Source organism: Mandrillus leucophaeus, unplaced genomic scaffold, assembly GCF_000951045.1.
Source record: "Mandrillus leucophaeus isolate KB7577 unplaced genomic scaffold, Mleu.le_1.0 Scaffold507, whole genome shotgun sequence".
NCBI lineage: Eukaryota > Metazoa > Chordata > Mammalia > Primates > Cercopithecidae > Mandrillus > Mandrillus leucophaeus.
The window spans coordinates 1418261-1433065 of record NW_012105442.1 but is presented as its reverse complement, the minus strand read 5'-3'; the positions used below and the strand labels follow the sequence as shown (position 1 = coordinate 1433065).

At 40.8% G+C, this 14805-nt stretch overlaps 1 protein-coding gene and 1 pseudogene across 2 annotated transcripts in view; both read left to right on the top strand.

The window, feature by feature from the left end:
* QRSL1 (glutaminyl-tRNA synthase (glutamine-hydrolyzing)-like 1) overlaps positions 1–14805 on the top strand; it is a 40994-nt gene that overhangs the window by 5388 nt on the left and 20801 nt on the right. For both annotated transcript variants that reach the window (XM_011996266.1, XM_011996264.1), the window contains 3 exons: positions 8504–8663; positions 8981–9079; positions 11145–11241. In XM_011996266.1, coding sequence (XP_011851656.1) covers positions 8504–8663; positions 8981–9079; positions 11145–11241 — 356 coding nt within the window. The remainder of the gene's footprint in view (positions 1–8503; positions 8664–8980; positions 9080–11144; positions 11242–14805) is intronic.
* On the top strand, positions 10608–11078 carry LOC105551111 (annotated as a pseudogene).

Here is a 14805-nt window from a genome sequence, read left to right as displayed (position 1 = left end):
GTTATTTTTAAATGTACAATAAATTATTGTTGACTGTAATCACCCACTGTGCTATCAAATACTGTATCTTATTCATTCTGTCTAACTATATTTTTGTACCCATTACCCATCCCCACTTCCCACCCCTACTACTACCCTTTCTAGCTTCTGGTAACCATCATTCTACTCTACCTCCACAAGATCAATTGTTTTAATTTTTAACTCCCACAAATAGGTGAGAACATGGGATTTTGTCTTTCTGTGCCTGGCTTATTTCACTTAACATAATGCCCTCCAGTTCCATCCATGTTGTTGCAAATGACAGGCTCTCATTCTTTTTATGGCTGAATAGTACTCCATTGTGTACATGTAGGACATTTTCTCTATCCATTCATCTGTTGGTAGATACTTAGGTTGCTTTCAAATCTTGGCTATTGTGAATAGTGCTGCAATAAACATGAGAGAGCAGATATGTCTTTGCTATGTTGATTTTCTTTCCTTTAGGTGCGTATATACCTAGCAGTGAGATTGCTGGATCATATGGTTGTGCTATTTTTATTTATTTATTTATTATTTTTTTTTTAGAGACAGGGTCTCACTGTGTTGGCCAGGTTGGTCTTGAATTATTGGCCTCAAGCAATCCTCCTCCCTCAGCCTCCCAAAGTGCTAGGATTACAGCTGTGAGCCACTGTGCCCAACCAGTAGTTCTATTTTTAGGTTTTTGAGGAACCTCCATACTATTCTCCATAGTGGCTGTAGTAATTTACATTTCAATCAACTTTTCTCTATCCTCACCAGCATTCATTATTGCCTGTCTTTTGGAAGAAACCATTTTAAGTGGAGTGAGATGATATCTCATTGTAGTTTTGATTTGCAGTTCTCTGATGATCAGTAATGTTGAGCACGTTTTCATATACCGGTTTGCCATTTATATGTCTTTCTTTTGAGAAATGTCTATTCTGATCTTTTGCCCATTTTTAATTTGATTATTGGATTTTTTTTTTCCTGTTGAGTTTTTTGAACTCCTTATATACTTCGGTTATCAATCCCTTGTCAGCTGGAGTGTGATAGTTCTTCTCATCAGGCATTCGTGCATGAGAACCCTCTCTTCTTGACCTTCCTTGACTCCATTAGTCAGGATTTTAACACAAGTGACTCTATTTTGATTTTGACAACTGTCATAGCTCCTTAAGTGCTACCTTTTTTAGTGCTACTTCTCTCTGGTGTCATTGAGTGAGCCATAGTGAAAAACAACTTTTGTGTCATGGGGGAAAAAGAACTATTCAGGAGAGCTGACCCAGGGGAAGACCCAGAGGTTGCCTTGGCATGATTACTTTTACTTAATCACTCCTTTAATGAACACCTGTTAATGCCTAGCATGCAAAACATTTGGTGGTTATTTCCCCAGCTCTAAAACTACCTTCTGTCTACTTTGTATTTTTTCCACATCACTGTACTGATGCCCTAAATTCTACCAATTAGAGATTAATTAATTCATACAAATTATCTTTCAATTTAGTTATGTTTTACATATGTACAGATGCCTGGGAAGGTTGAACGATTTGTTCACCCATTGTTGTAAATTATAACAGTTCAAATTTCTTCATAATACCTTAATTGAGATAATCAGTTGAAGAGGGGAAAATTTGCTGGGAATCAGGGAGAAGGGCTGGAAATGATGGAGGCAATTTGGGGGATGTGAGTGGAGGCTTATGGTAACAGGAGTCCTGGGATTAGGCACAAAAAAGAGGTAAAATGCCTAGTAGGTAAAATTCCTATTTGTAAATTTTACCCAGGTACATTCAGAAAGGGGGAGGAATCTCACTTTTACTTTTGTCTTTTGTGGCATGATTCCAGTGTTTCTAGGAGTGAGGCACCAGGCTAATATTATTAATCCTAAAGTTTAAAGAAGGATATATTCATTTGGCTTCTTGGAGCTTCAACTTTAGAAAAACTAATCATTGCTCTATAGGGAAATCGATTCTAAATTTTAAACAACTGTTATTCATTCAACTAACATTTAGTGAGTACCTCTGTGTTCCAGCCACTGGGGGGTAGCATTAAAGACGGACAGAAGCTCCTGCTTCCTGAAACCTAACATTATTTGTGGAAATGCAGCCATTAAACACTTTTTAAAAAAAAAAAGAGTAAAGGATATAATTTCAGGTAGTATAAGTACTGTGGAGAAAAATTAAGTAGATCATAGTATGATAACTAGTTGGGGGAGCTGGACATTTTAGCTAGAGTGGCCAGGGAAGATTTCTCTGACTGAGTGAATAATACTTAATAGAGACCAGAAGGATATGAAGGGGGAACACTGGGCAGATCTGAGAGAATAGTGTTCCAGGCAGATGGAACAGTAAGTACAAAGACCCTAAAACAAGAGCAAGCTTAACATGTTCGAGGAATAGCAAGAGGGCCAGCATGCCTGGAGAGAAGTGAATGAAGACAGCAATGAGAGAAGAGGTTAGGGAGACAGGTAGGAGCCAAATTGCGGAGAACCTTTGAGGCCACAGTAGGGAGTATGGATTTTATTCAAAGTGTAATGGGAATCTTCTGGAAAGTTTTGAATCTGTGGACATGATCTGAGTTAAAATTTTAAAAGCTCCTTCAGATGACTCTTAAGGATCCATGATCTATAGAAAAGCAAGTAATAAAGTACAAAGACTGACCAGGTGCAATGGCTCATGCCTTTAAACCCAGCACTTTCAGAAGCTGAGGCGGGCTGATTGTCTGAGCTCAGGAGTTCAAGACCAGCCTGGGCAATGTGGCGAAACCCTGTCTTTACAAAAAACACAAAAATTAGCTGGGCATGGTGGTGCATGCCTTTAGTCCCAGCTGCTCAGGAGGCTGAGGTGGGAGGATCACTTGAGCCTGGGAGGTTGAGGCTGCAATGAGGCGAGATCACATCAGTGCACGCCAGGCTTGGCAACAGAGCAAGGCCCTGTCTCAAAAGAAAAAAAAAAGCAAGAAAGCATTTTAGAAGCCTGTTGCATTGGCAAGAGATAGTGGGAGTGGATATTGTTTTTAAAGTTAGGGTTTGCAGATGTTTTGGATATGGGGTTTGAGGGAAAGAGAAGAATCAAGGTTTTACTTAGGTTTTGGGCCAGGACAGTTGGGGAAATGTAACATCAAGATGGGAAAACCTCTAAAGGGAACATGTTTGGAACGGGAAGGTTATCAAGAGTTTTGTTTTGGATGTGTTAATTTTTAGATGCCTCCTAGATATCCAAGTGAAGATATCACTTAAGCAGCTAGATACAAGAGTTCAGAGCTCAGCAAAGAGGCTAGGTGAGAGATATACATTGGCCAGAGTATAGAAGATAATTAAACCTATAGGGCCAGATGAGATTACCTCGGAAGTTGAGTGTAAAAATAGAAGAAGTCCTAAAATTCCAACATTTTGGAGGTCAACAATAGGAAGTAAAGCCAGCAAAAGAGACTTGAAAGAATGCCCAGTGAGACAGGAGGAAAAGCCAGGATGGCATGGTGTCCTGAACACAGAGAAGTGTTTCAAGGAGGGAGTGGTCACTTGTGTTGAATGCTACTAAGGAGTACTATAAAATGAGGGCTGGTACTGACCAGTGGGTTTAGGAATGTGGAGCTTGCTGGTGATCTTGACATGCAATTTCAAGAAGCAAGAAGGCATGAATGGAGTATGTTAAAGAGAGGATGAGTATACCTGTCCCTGGAATACTCAGCCTTCAAGAGCTCTCCTGTACCTTCGGCGTTTGTCAAGGCAATTTTTTTTTTAAAGACCCTTCTTTTCTGGCCGGGCACAGTGGCTCACGCCTGTAATCCCAGCACTTCGGAAGGCTGAGGTGGGCAGATCACAAGGTCAGGAGTTCGAGGGCACACCTGTAATCCCAGCTACTCAGGAGGCTGAGGCAGGAGAATCGCTTGAACCCGGGAGGCGGAGGTTGCAGTGAGCCGAGATCGCACCACTGCACTCTAGCCCGGACGACAGAGTGAGACTACGTTTAAAAAAAAAAGACAGTTCTTTTCCTAAGTAAACCTCTAATGCTGTCTGTTCAGTTAATTAAAATGTCTCCACTTCGTTACAGAGAAATAAATGCCAAAGGGTCTTGCATAGAGAGTAATTACACAGGTTGAACATCCCTCATCTGAAAATCTGAAATGCTCCAAAATCCAAAACTTTTTGAGCGCCAACATGATTTTCAAAGGGCGTGTTCAAAGGAAATGCTCACTGGAGCATTTTAGACTTGAGATTTTTGGGTTAGGGATGCTCAACTGGAAAGTATATAGTACACATAGAGGACTCCAAAGCCTGAAAATATCCCAAATCTAAACACTTCCTGTGCCAAGCATTTTGGATAAGGGATACTCACCCTGTAGTATAGTAAGTAGTTCAGCGCATGAGTGTTGGAAACAAGATCAGTCCTCAGTTGAATCCCAGCTCTGCTACCTTTTTTTTGTTTTTTTTTAGACAGAGTCTCACTCTGTCGCCAGACTGGAGTACAGTGGCGCAATCTCTTCTCACTGCAACCTCTGCCTCCCGGGTTCAAGCAATTCTCCTGCCTCAGCCTCCCAAGTAGCTGGAACTACAGATGCCCGCCACCACGCCCAGCTAATTTTTGTATTTTTAGTAGAGGTGGGGTTTCACCATGTTGGCCAGGATGGTCTTGATCTCTTGACCTTGTGATCAGCCCACCTTGGCCTCCCAAAGTGCTGGGATTACAGATGTGAGCCACGTGCCCAGCCAGCTCTGCTGCTTTTTAGTTATGTGACCTCAGATAGGAACTTCAGTTTTTTTAAATCTGTAAATGGAGATAATAATAGCTTCTCAGTGTGGATGTAAAGATTAAATGACATATTAAGCACCGAGGACAATGCCTAGAACTAAGTACTACCTATTATTAACATTAATTTTATTACAGGGACAAAATTACTAAATTATATGTATTTGCATTTTTCCCTTCCCTTACTTTCTAAGAAGAGTGGTTCCTGAGCAAGGTTTTGAAATTTTTCTAAGGAGGTATATTAATTGTCTATGGCTGCATAAAAAATTACCATAAACTTTGTAGCTTAAAGTAACATAATCTCAGGATCTCACAGTTTTCTGGGTCGGAAGTCTGGGCATGGAGTAACTGGGTTCTCTACTCAGGGTCTCACAAGGCTGAAATCCATGTGCTGTAGTTGTACTGCAAGGTATTGCCAGGGCTAGAGTTCCATCTGAGCCCCAGCCCTCTGGACCTCATTGGTTTTGGCAGAGTTCATTTCCTGTGGTTGTGGAACTAAGGTCCCTTTTTCTTGCTGGCTGTGTGGATAGTAAAGTAAGTGAGCTGAGGGCTGGAGACATGGGATGGCTGGAATTGACATTTTGGAGATCATACGGATGTTAGTAATGTATGTAGTCTGGGCAGTAACCAGGAGAGTTGGCAACTGGGGTGAGGTGAAGGAAAAGTTTGTGCGAAGTGAGGTCAAAGAACTGAAAAATCAGGTGTTGGTGTACATGGACTTGAAATTTGACGTGAACAAGGGAGAGGATAGGAGCAATAGTAACGAAGATGACAGTGCGCTAGGCAACAAAATTGTCAATGAATGAAAAGTAGTACCGGAGAGGATAAGAGCAATAGTAACGAAGATGACAGTGCGCTAGGCAACAAAATTGTCAATGAATGAAAAGTAGTACCAGAGAGGCTATAGGTCAGCACACCAGGGAGTGTGGTGTCATCTCCCAAGGCATGTGCTTCGGGTGAGCAGGATGTTTGAGAGAAGGGAAGCATTGAGGAACAAGGAGATCATCTGTCCCATCTCCCAGTCTGAACTGTGTGTTATGTGGTAGGTAGGCGCTAAACAGGAGAAGCAGTGGCTGCCAGGGAAGGCCTAGTTTCCATTAGAGAAAAGATGTGCCAAAGAGAGAATTTTTTTTCTTTTAACAAAAACTTAGATGTTAACTTCGTTTTATATTCAGATGTGACACCTGCAGTTTCGTCCCGGGGAACTGTATATGTGATTTATATTTCCTGCTTCTTATGCTTGGTCCATTTAGCTGATTAGCATCTTTATTTTCACTTCTCTTTTCCAATTCCCTTATTGATTTTGTTTTTCTCAAATCTAGAATTCCTAAAAATGGTCTCAATGAAAATCGGCACCATTTCCAGTGAATACTCCTAGACAATCTTATTTCTTGCCGTTCAGTCACAATTGTAACACCTTAGCTTTTATCCTCAGACCAGTCTGGAAGCAGCTTGAGGATAGTAGACATTAGGGGACTTGAGAGGAGTCAAGGAAGGAGAGAGAGTGGCAGATGCAATTTTCCTCATTATTACAACTTAGCCATGGGATGGACCTGCCTACATATGTTTGTCTCTCTAGCTCTGGGTTTTTGCTAGTTCTAACTCTCTTCCACTCAGCCTGCTAGCATCTTTGTTCTTCCCATTCCATATACATGATATTAAAACACACTGCTCTGTTTTATTCTTTCTACCTTCTTTCTTCTAGAGGGTTTACATTTCTTTTCTTTTCTTTATTTCTTTATTTATTTTGAGACAAAGTTTCGCTCTTGTTGCCCAGATTGGAGTGCAATGGCACAATCTTGGCTCACTGCAACCTCCGCCTCCTAAGTTCAAGCGATTCTCCTGCCTCAGTCTCCTGAGTAGCTGGGATTACAGGCATGCGCCACCACACCTGGCTAATTTTATATTTTTAGTAGAGACGGGGTTTCTCCATGTTGGTCAGTCTGGTCTCCAACTCCCAGCCTCAGGTGATCTGTCTGCCTCGGCCTCCCAAAGTGCTGGGATTACAGGCGTGAGCCACCACACCTGGCCAAGGGTTTACCTTTCATACAAACCATTCGACAAACTCTCTCTTCTTGTTACTATAAAAGTCACTTACTTAAGTCAGACCTCGCTGCCCTCCCCATCCCTGCAGCAGTCCAGCAGCCTCCCCATGGAAGTCCTTTTCCTCTTGTCGGTGAGCATTAGGGATCCCCTTGATGACCTCTTCCCACTGCTTGTTGCATTTAAAACCCTCAGCCCCAAGAATGCCATTGCTTTGATGATTTACTCAGTAGCTGAGAGCAGATCATTTGGAGATTTTCCGCTCAAATGCAAACTTCTGTTTCTTGGTATATATGGGACACGTGAAAATACTGTCAGCTTGGAGGACAACCTAAGCTTCCAATAGAGTAGAGATAGAAATGGAGAAGACTGTATATTATGAAGTCATACTGTCCCTTACTATTTGTTTGCCTTTGGACAAATCACTCCAGGTCTCTGAGCTTCAGTTTCTTCATCTGTCAAATGAGATAAACAGTACCTAACTTGTGTGATTGTTTTTTGGTTTTGTTTTGTTTTTTCACAGAGTCTGGCTCTGTCACCAGGCTGGAGTACAGTGGCGCAATCTCAGCTCACTGCAACCTCCGCCTCCCAGGTTCAAGTGATTCTCCTGCCTCAGCCTCCCAAGTAGCTGGGACTACAGGCACGCACCACCACACCTGGCTAATTTTTATATTTTTAGTAGAGACGGGGTTTCACCATGTTGACCAGAATGGTCTCGATCTCCTGACCTCATGATCCGCCCGCCTCAGCCTCCCAAAGTGCTGGGATTACAGAAGCGAGTCACTGCACCCAGCCAGTGTGGTTGTTTTAAGGGTTAAATGAAGTAATAACGCATGTAAAGCAACAGTGCCTGACTCTTAGAAAATACTTGGTAAATACTATTCCTTCCCCTGTTCTCCTTTTCTCTCAGCTCCCATCTAATCCAATTATCTTTTCATAAAATCTCCAAAGTTTTGGTGTCATCTTTTACTTCTTGTTATTCATCCCTTTTATCTGATTAGTAAGTACATGTTATTATTACTTCCTACAGGAAATATTAGACACCCATGACTCCATCTCAGGCCCTACTTCCTGTCAGTATACACTGGTATTCACTACTTCTCAGTCACTTTTGGTGTAGTTTTTTTTTTAACTCCTTCTTTACCAGCCTTCCTAATGTCTTCCCTAAAGACAGAATTTCAGAAAAGTTTGTTTTTAGTTTGTCTTTGAACCTGTATTTTATAAGCATTTCTCTCAATTCATAGTGTCTCTTACTTGAACTCCACAATAGGTATAAAGATCTTATTTAGAGAGCCATAAAAATCCTGCAGTGCCTTGTCCAGTTCACTTCTCTTTTTTTCTCTCTGGACTGCCTGTGTTGCAGCTAAGCTACCCTCTGTACAGAATCTGCCTTCAGCCATCCTTCACCCATGCTGTGCCTCAACTCCCCCTGGACAGGATGGTTTACCTGACTTATTGCTGTTGTTTGTACAGCCTGACTTTAAAACCAAAAGTTAGCTAAGGAGAAGAATGTCATGTCCTCCACCTCTCCTCAAGCTGATCAGTGCATCACCCTTCCTCCACTACACTAAGTGTTAGAGGTAATAGGTTCTGTTGATTTTGAACCTAAGCCTCACTTTAAAATGTTATACTTAGCCACTCCATCACCCCTACCCCCACCAACATAACATTTGAAACTTCTGCAGACTCAGTAAAAGGTTTTTGAATTGTATACACTATAGGTTTCTGCGGCACTGAAACAAGGCCAAATTACACCAACAGAGCTCTGTCAAAAATGTCTCTCTCTTATCAAGAAGACCAAGTTTCTAAATGCCTACATTACTGTGTCGGAAGAGGTGGCCTTAAAACAAGCTGAAGAATCAGAAAAGAGATATAAGAATGGTAAATTGCTTTTAACTATACTTAATTGTTATATCTCCAGAGAAGGAGTTTAATTGGTTGTAGTAGTCTCCATTTGGCAAGTGAAGCTTTAAACATAAAACGTAGCCTTATTTAAAGAACTTGCCATGAGGATAATAAAAATGAGGGTAATGGCTATGTGATGCTTTATACTGTCCAACTGTATTAATTTCTGCCATAAATTTGATTTCTGAAGAAGTATCTTTGCCAAAAACTAGTAGTTCCTGTAATAACATGTATTCATGTATCTTTATATTTTAAACTATCTCCTTTATCACTCTTTTGGCTTTTTAATGCAGGACAGTCACTTGGGGATTTAGATGGAATTCCTGTTGCAGTAAAAGACAATTTCAGCACATCCGGCATTGAGACAACATGTGCATCAAATATGCTGAAAGGTAACGTTTAACTGATCAGAGCATTGATAATTTTGTAAAAATCAGTATTTTTCGCTTTAAGGATAATAAAGTACCAAGATAATTTCAGACTAATTATATCTTTGAAGGAAATATTTAGAATATAATATCACCTTTTTTACTGTTTGCTCTTTCAGAATGCAGAATTTTTCTTTAGAGGTAGGCCAGCTTAATGAATGCTATTTCAGAAGTTTTCAAAGATTCTATTAAATTTAGGAAGACTCAATTCAATAACTAATTACCAATCGGGTGCTTGCCTGTAGTCCCAGCTACTGGGGAGGCTGAGGTGGGAGAATCACTTGAGCTCAGGAGTTTGAGTCCAGCCTGGGCCACATAGTGAGACCCCATCTCTAAAAAATGAAATAAAAAACTGATTACTGTAAACACACTATATAACCTCTACCTTCAGCTAATTGATAACATGGGAATAAGTGTGAACTGGCTATCATCGATACCCTTCTCTTGTAGATGATGTGAGGATTCATTAACATCTACTGGCCAGTTATTTTTTCTTTTCTGATTCCTCTCTTATAGCACAGTATGGCAATGTTTAGATTTATTCTTTAGAGTTCAGTCAAAAGAAAGCAGGTTTATCAAGATATTTGGATCCTAGGAAGAAACAGAAATAGAAAAAAGGTTATTCAGAGTACTATACACTAAAAATAATATTCTATGAGGAATATGCCCCACCTTCCTCTAATATGCAGACTGTTGTTCATTATTTTGGAATGTATGCTACAGCTTTTCAATAGCCAGAGAAAATTTTAGTTGAAAATAAAGATCTATTTCTACTGGAAATACATAAAAATTACTGTGTGGTATAACATCATCTGAGAAGAAACAGTCAAGTACAGTGAGCAAAATAGAGATTTATTATTTCAAAAATACTGGGTACATCTCTGACTATCATGCAATATTTTGTAGAACTAACTGTTAAAGTCTGTTTTTAGATTATAAAAATAGTGAATGCACAGACTATCTTTGGAAAACATACATTTAACAGTAGAAAAAAAATTACTGGAAGAAAGTACAACTGATTATTTAAATTAGGAATAATTAAGGCATATCATTATGAATTGCTTAATTGCAGTTTAGACTCTTTTTTTTGTTTTTTTTTGTTTGTTTAAGACAGAGTCTTGCTCTGTCGCCCAGGGTGGAGTGCAGTGGCGCAGTCTTGGCTCACTGCAACTTCTGCCTCCTGGGTTCAAGTGATTCTCCTGTCTCACCTCCTGAGTAGCTGAGATTACAGGCATGCGCCACCACACCCAGCTAAATTTTATACTTTTAGTAGAGACAGGGTTTCTCCACATTGGCCAGGTTGGTCTCAAACTCCTGACCTCAGGTGATCTGCCTGTCTTGGCCTCCCAAAGTGTTGGGATTACAGGCATGAGCCACCCTGCCCAGCCGACTCTTGTTTCTTACATATGATTTGCATGTTCACTGTTTTGTTTCCTGTAAAAAAATAACTGGCCTTTTGGCAGGAACCACCATCATACAGTAATTCACCAAAATGATGAACACAAAGGGAAAGAGGAGAGGCCCCAATACGTGTTTTGTAGGCCTTTTAGAAAACAAGGAGTTGTTTGCCACATACATGCGAACCTGTAAGAAAGGTGATGTTGTAGACATCAAGGGAATGGGTACTGTTCAAAAAGGAATGCCCCACAAGTGTTACCATGGTGAAACTGGAGAGTCTACAGTGTTCCCCAGCATGCTGTCGGCATTGTTGTAAATAAACAGGGGCAAGATTCTTGCCAAGAGAATGAATGTGCATATTGAGCACAGTAAGTGCTGTAAGAGCCGAGATAGCTTCCTGAAATGCATTAAGGAAAATGATGAGAAAAAGAAGGAAGCCAAAGAGAAAGGTATCTGGGTTCAACTGAAGCCTCAGCCTGCTCCACCAGGAGAAACACACTGTGTGAGAACCAATGGGAAGGCTCCTGAGCTGCTGGAGCCTATTCCCTGTGAATTCATGGCATAATAGGTATAAACAAATAAAAGACTTCTGGACTGTAAAAAACAATAATAGTAACTAAATTTTTTTCAGGTTATATACCACCTTATAATGCTACAGTAGTTCAGAAGTTGTTGGATCAGGGAGCTCTACTAATGGGAAAAACAAATTTAGATGAGTTTGCTATGGGGTAAGTAAAATTGAAATCTTCTCTTGAGTTTCTTATGTCTGTGCCTTTATTTTCGTTTTTTTTTTTGGTGGGGAGAGGTGGGGGGACGGAGTCTCGCTCTGTCGTCCAAGCTGGAGTGCAGTGGCACGATCTCAGCTCACTGCAAGCTCCGCCACCCGGGTTCACGCCATTCCCCTGCCTCAGCCTCCCGAGTAGCTGGGACTACAGGCGCCCGCCACCACGCCCGGCTAATTTTTTGTATTTTTAGTAGAGATGGGGTTTCACTGTGTTAGCCAGGGTGATCTCGATCTCCTGACCTCGTGATCCACCCGCCTCGGCCTCCCAAAGTGCTTGGATTACAGGCGTGAGGCACTGCGCCCGGCCTGTGCCTTTGTTTTCACTAAATGTAGTTACCTAAAAGGATTGAGGGTCTAATGCCAGTTTCTTAGTCCCTCTGTGAGATTATGTTCAGTTGTTTAACAGATATATAGTCATCTCTAATTTTACTTTTAGTTTGTATTTCCCTGATGACTAATAACGTTAAACATCTTTTCATGTGTTTATTTTGCCATCCCTGTATCTTCATCAGTGAAGATAGCTGTTCAAATTCTTTGCCCGTTTTTTGAAATTGGGTCATCTTATTATTGAGTTGTAAGAATTCTTTCTGGCTCAGGCCTGTAATCCCAGCACTTTGGGAGGCCAAGGCAGGCAGATCACCTAAGGTAAGGAGTTCGAGGCCAACCTGACCAAAATGGAGAAACCCCGTCTCTACTAAAAACACAAAAATTACCCGGGTGTGGTGGCACATGCCTGTAATCCCAGCTACTTGGGAGGCTGAGGCAGGAGAATCGCTTGAACCCGGGAGGCGGAGGTTGCAGTGAGCCAAGACTGCACCACTGCACTCCAGCCTGGGCAACAAGAGCACAACTGCATCTCAGGAAAAAAAAAGAAAAGAAAAGAATTCTTTCATATATTTTGGATTTAAATCCATTATCAGATAGATGCTGATTTGCAAATTTTTATTCAAGTCTCTGGTTTATCTTTTTATTCTCTGAACATGCCTTTCAAACAGTAAAATTCTTAATTTTGATAAAGTCCAGTTTATCAATTGTTCTCTTCTTTTTTTCTCTTCTTTTCGTTCTTTTTTTTTTTTTTTTTTTTTTGAGACAAAGTTTTGCTCTTGTCGTCCAGGCTGGAATGCAATGGTATGATCTCAGCTCACTGCAACCTCCGCCTCCCAGCTTCAAGCAGTTCTCCTGACTCAGCCTCCCAAGTAGCTGGGACTACAGGCATGCCCCACCATGCCCAGCTAATTTTTGTATTTTTAGTAGAGATGGGGTTTCACCATGCTGGCCAGGCTGCTCTTGAACTCCTGACTTCAGGTGATCCACCTGCGTAGGCCTCCCGGGATTACAGGCATGTAATCCGTCGTGCCCGTCCTTCTTTTCTTTTTTCTTTTCTTCCTTTCATATAGACAGTGTCTCACTGGGTTGCCCAGGCTGATCTCAAACTCCTGGACTAGAACTGTGCTCCCAGCTTGGTCCAACAAAGTGTTGGGAGGCACGAGTAACTGTGCCTGGCCCATTTTTTCCTTTATTTTTTAAAGATGGAGTTTCACTATGTTACCCAGGCTGTTCTTGAACTCCTGGGGTCAAGTGATCCTCCGACCTCATCCTTCCGAGGAGCTGGGACTGCAAGCACACATCACCTCACGTGGCTTAATTTTTTTCTTTTATGATGTGCGTATTTTTTTTGTTTTTTGAGACACAGTTGCGCTCCTGTTGCCGAGGATGGGGTGCAACGGCACGATTTCGGCTCACTACAACCTCTGCCTCCCAGGTTCAAGCGATTCTCCTGCCTCAACCTCCCGAGTAGCTGAGATTATAGGCGTGCACCACTGGGCCCAGCTAGTTTTGTGTTTTTAGTAGAGATGGGGTTTCACCATGTTGGCCAGGCTGGTCTCAAACTCCTGACCTCAGGTGATCTGCCCGCCTCGTCTCCCAAAGTGCTGGGATTTCAGGCGTAAGCAATCATGCCTGGCCAAGAAATCTTTACTAACAAAGGTCACAAAGACTTTTTTCCTAGAAGTTTTATTGTTTAGCTCTTACATTTAGATCTGTGATTCACTTCGAATTAGATTTTCGTATATAGTATGAATAAAGTCCATTTATTAAACATATGGATGTCTATTAACTCCAGCACTAATGATAAAAAAGATTATCCTTTTGTTGTTGAATGATCTTAGGTTTTTTTGTCAAAAATCGAGCACATTCATGTAGGTCTGTTTCTGGACTCTGTTGCATCTCTGTTTATTCCAATGTCACACCATCTTGATTATTATAGCTTTATAGTAAGCCTTGAAATTATGTAGTAAGAGTCTTCTAACTTTGTTCTTCTTTTTCAAAATCATTTTACATAATCCAGATTGTTATATTTTGATATGTTTTAGAATAAGCTTGCTAATTTCTACAAAGAAGTTTAATGGGATTCTGATTGTAATTGTGTTGAATTTATAGATCAACTTGGAAAGAATTGGCATCATAATATGTGTCTTCTCATCCATGAATACCATACCTAAATTTCTCCATTTAGTGAGATTTTGTTTTACTCAGGAATGTTTTTATGATTTCCTGCATATAAATCGTACATATAATTTGATTTATTCCCATGTTTTATGTTTCTTTTCTTTTCTTTTTTGAGACAGAATCTCACTCTGTCACCCAGGCTGGAGTGCAGTGAAGTGATCTCGGTTCACTGCAACCTCTGCCTCCTGGGTTTAAGAGATTCTCCTGCCTCAACCTCCCAAGTAGCTGGGACTACAGGTGCCCACCACCACCCCCAGCTAATTTTTGTATTTTTAGTAGAGACGGGGTTTCACCATATTGGCCAGGCTGGTCTCAAACTCCTGACCTCAGGTGATCCGCCCACCTCGTCCTCCCAAAGTGTTGGGATTATAGGTGTGAGCCACTGCCCTCGGCCATGTTTCTTAATGCTATAGAAAATTGTATTTTTTTCAGTTTCTAATTGTTTATTGCTAGTACATTGAAACATAATTGATTTTTCTATATTGACCTTTTATCCCATGACCTTGTTAAAGCTCGCTTATTAGTTCTAGTTGATGTTTGTGCTATAGAATATTTTATGTAGCAAGTTGTGTAGTCTACAAATAGAATTCATCTTATTTCTTCTTCTTGCCTTACTGCACCAGTTAGGGCCTTAGGTGCAATGTTGAATAGAAGTGGTGAGAGCAGATTTCCTTGCCTTGATCTTGATCTTAGGGAAAAGCAATCTTTCACCAAAAGTACTTTATACTTACCCTTTTATGACACTTGTCACATTTGTAATATTTGCTTGGTCTTTGTTCTCTGTTTCATAGAAACAAGAGTCCTTGCGTGTGTAGTTCAGAGTGGTAGCTCTTCAAATTCATTATATGTATGTTGAATGAACTAATCCATGGGAGTAAATTTGAACAAAGGCTTTTAGGACATTGCCTTCATCAGCTGGTCAAAATTAACATCACCAGTGAGGGTGAAGTGGACGTTATGTGCCTCCAGATGTAATTGTCTGAGGATACAATATCACCTA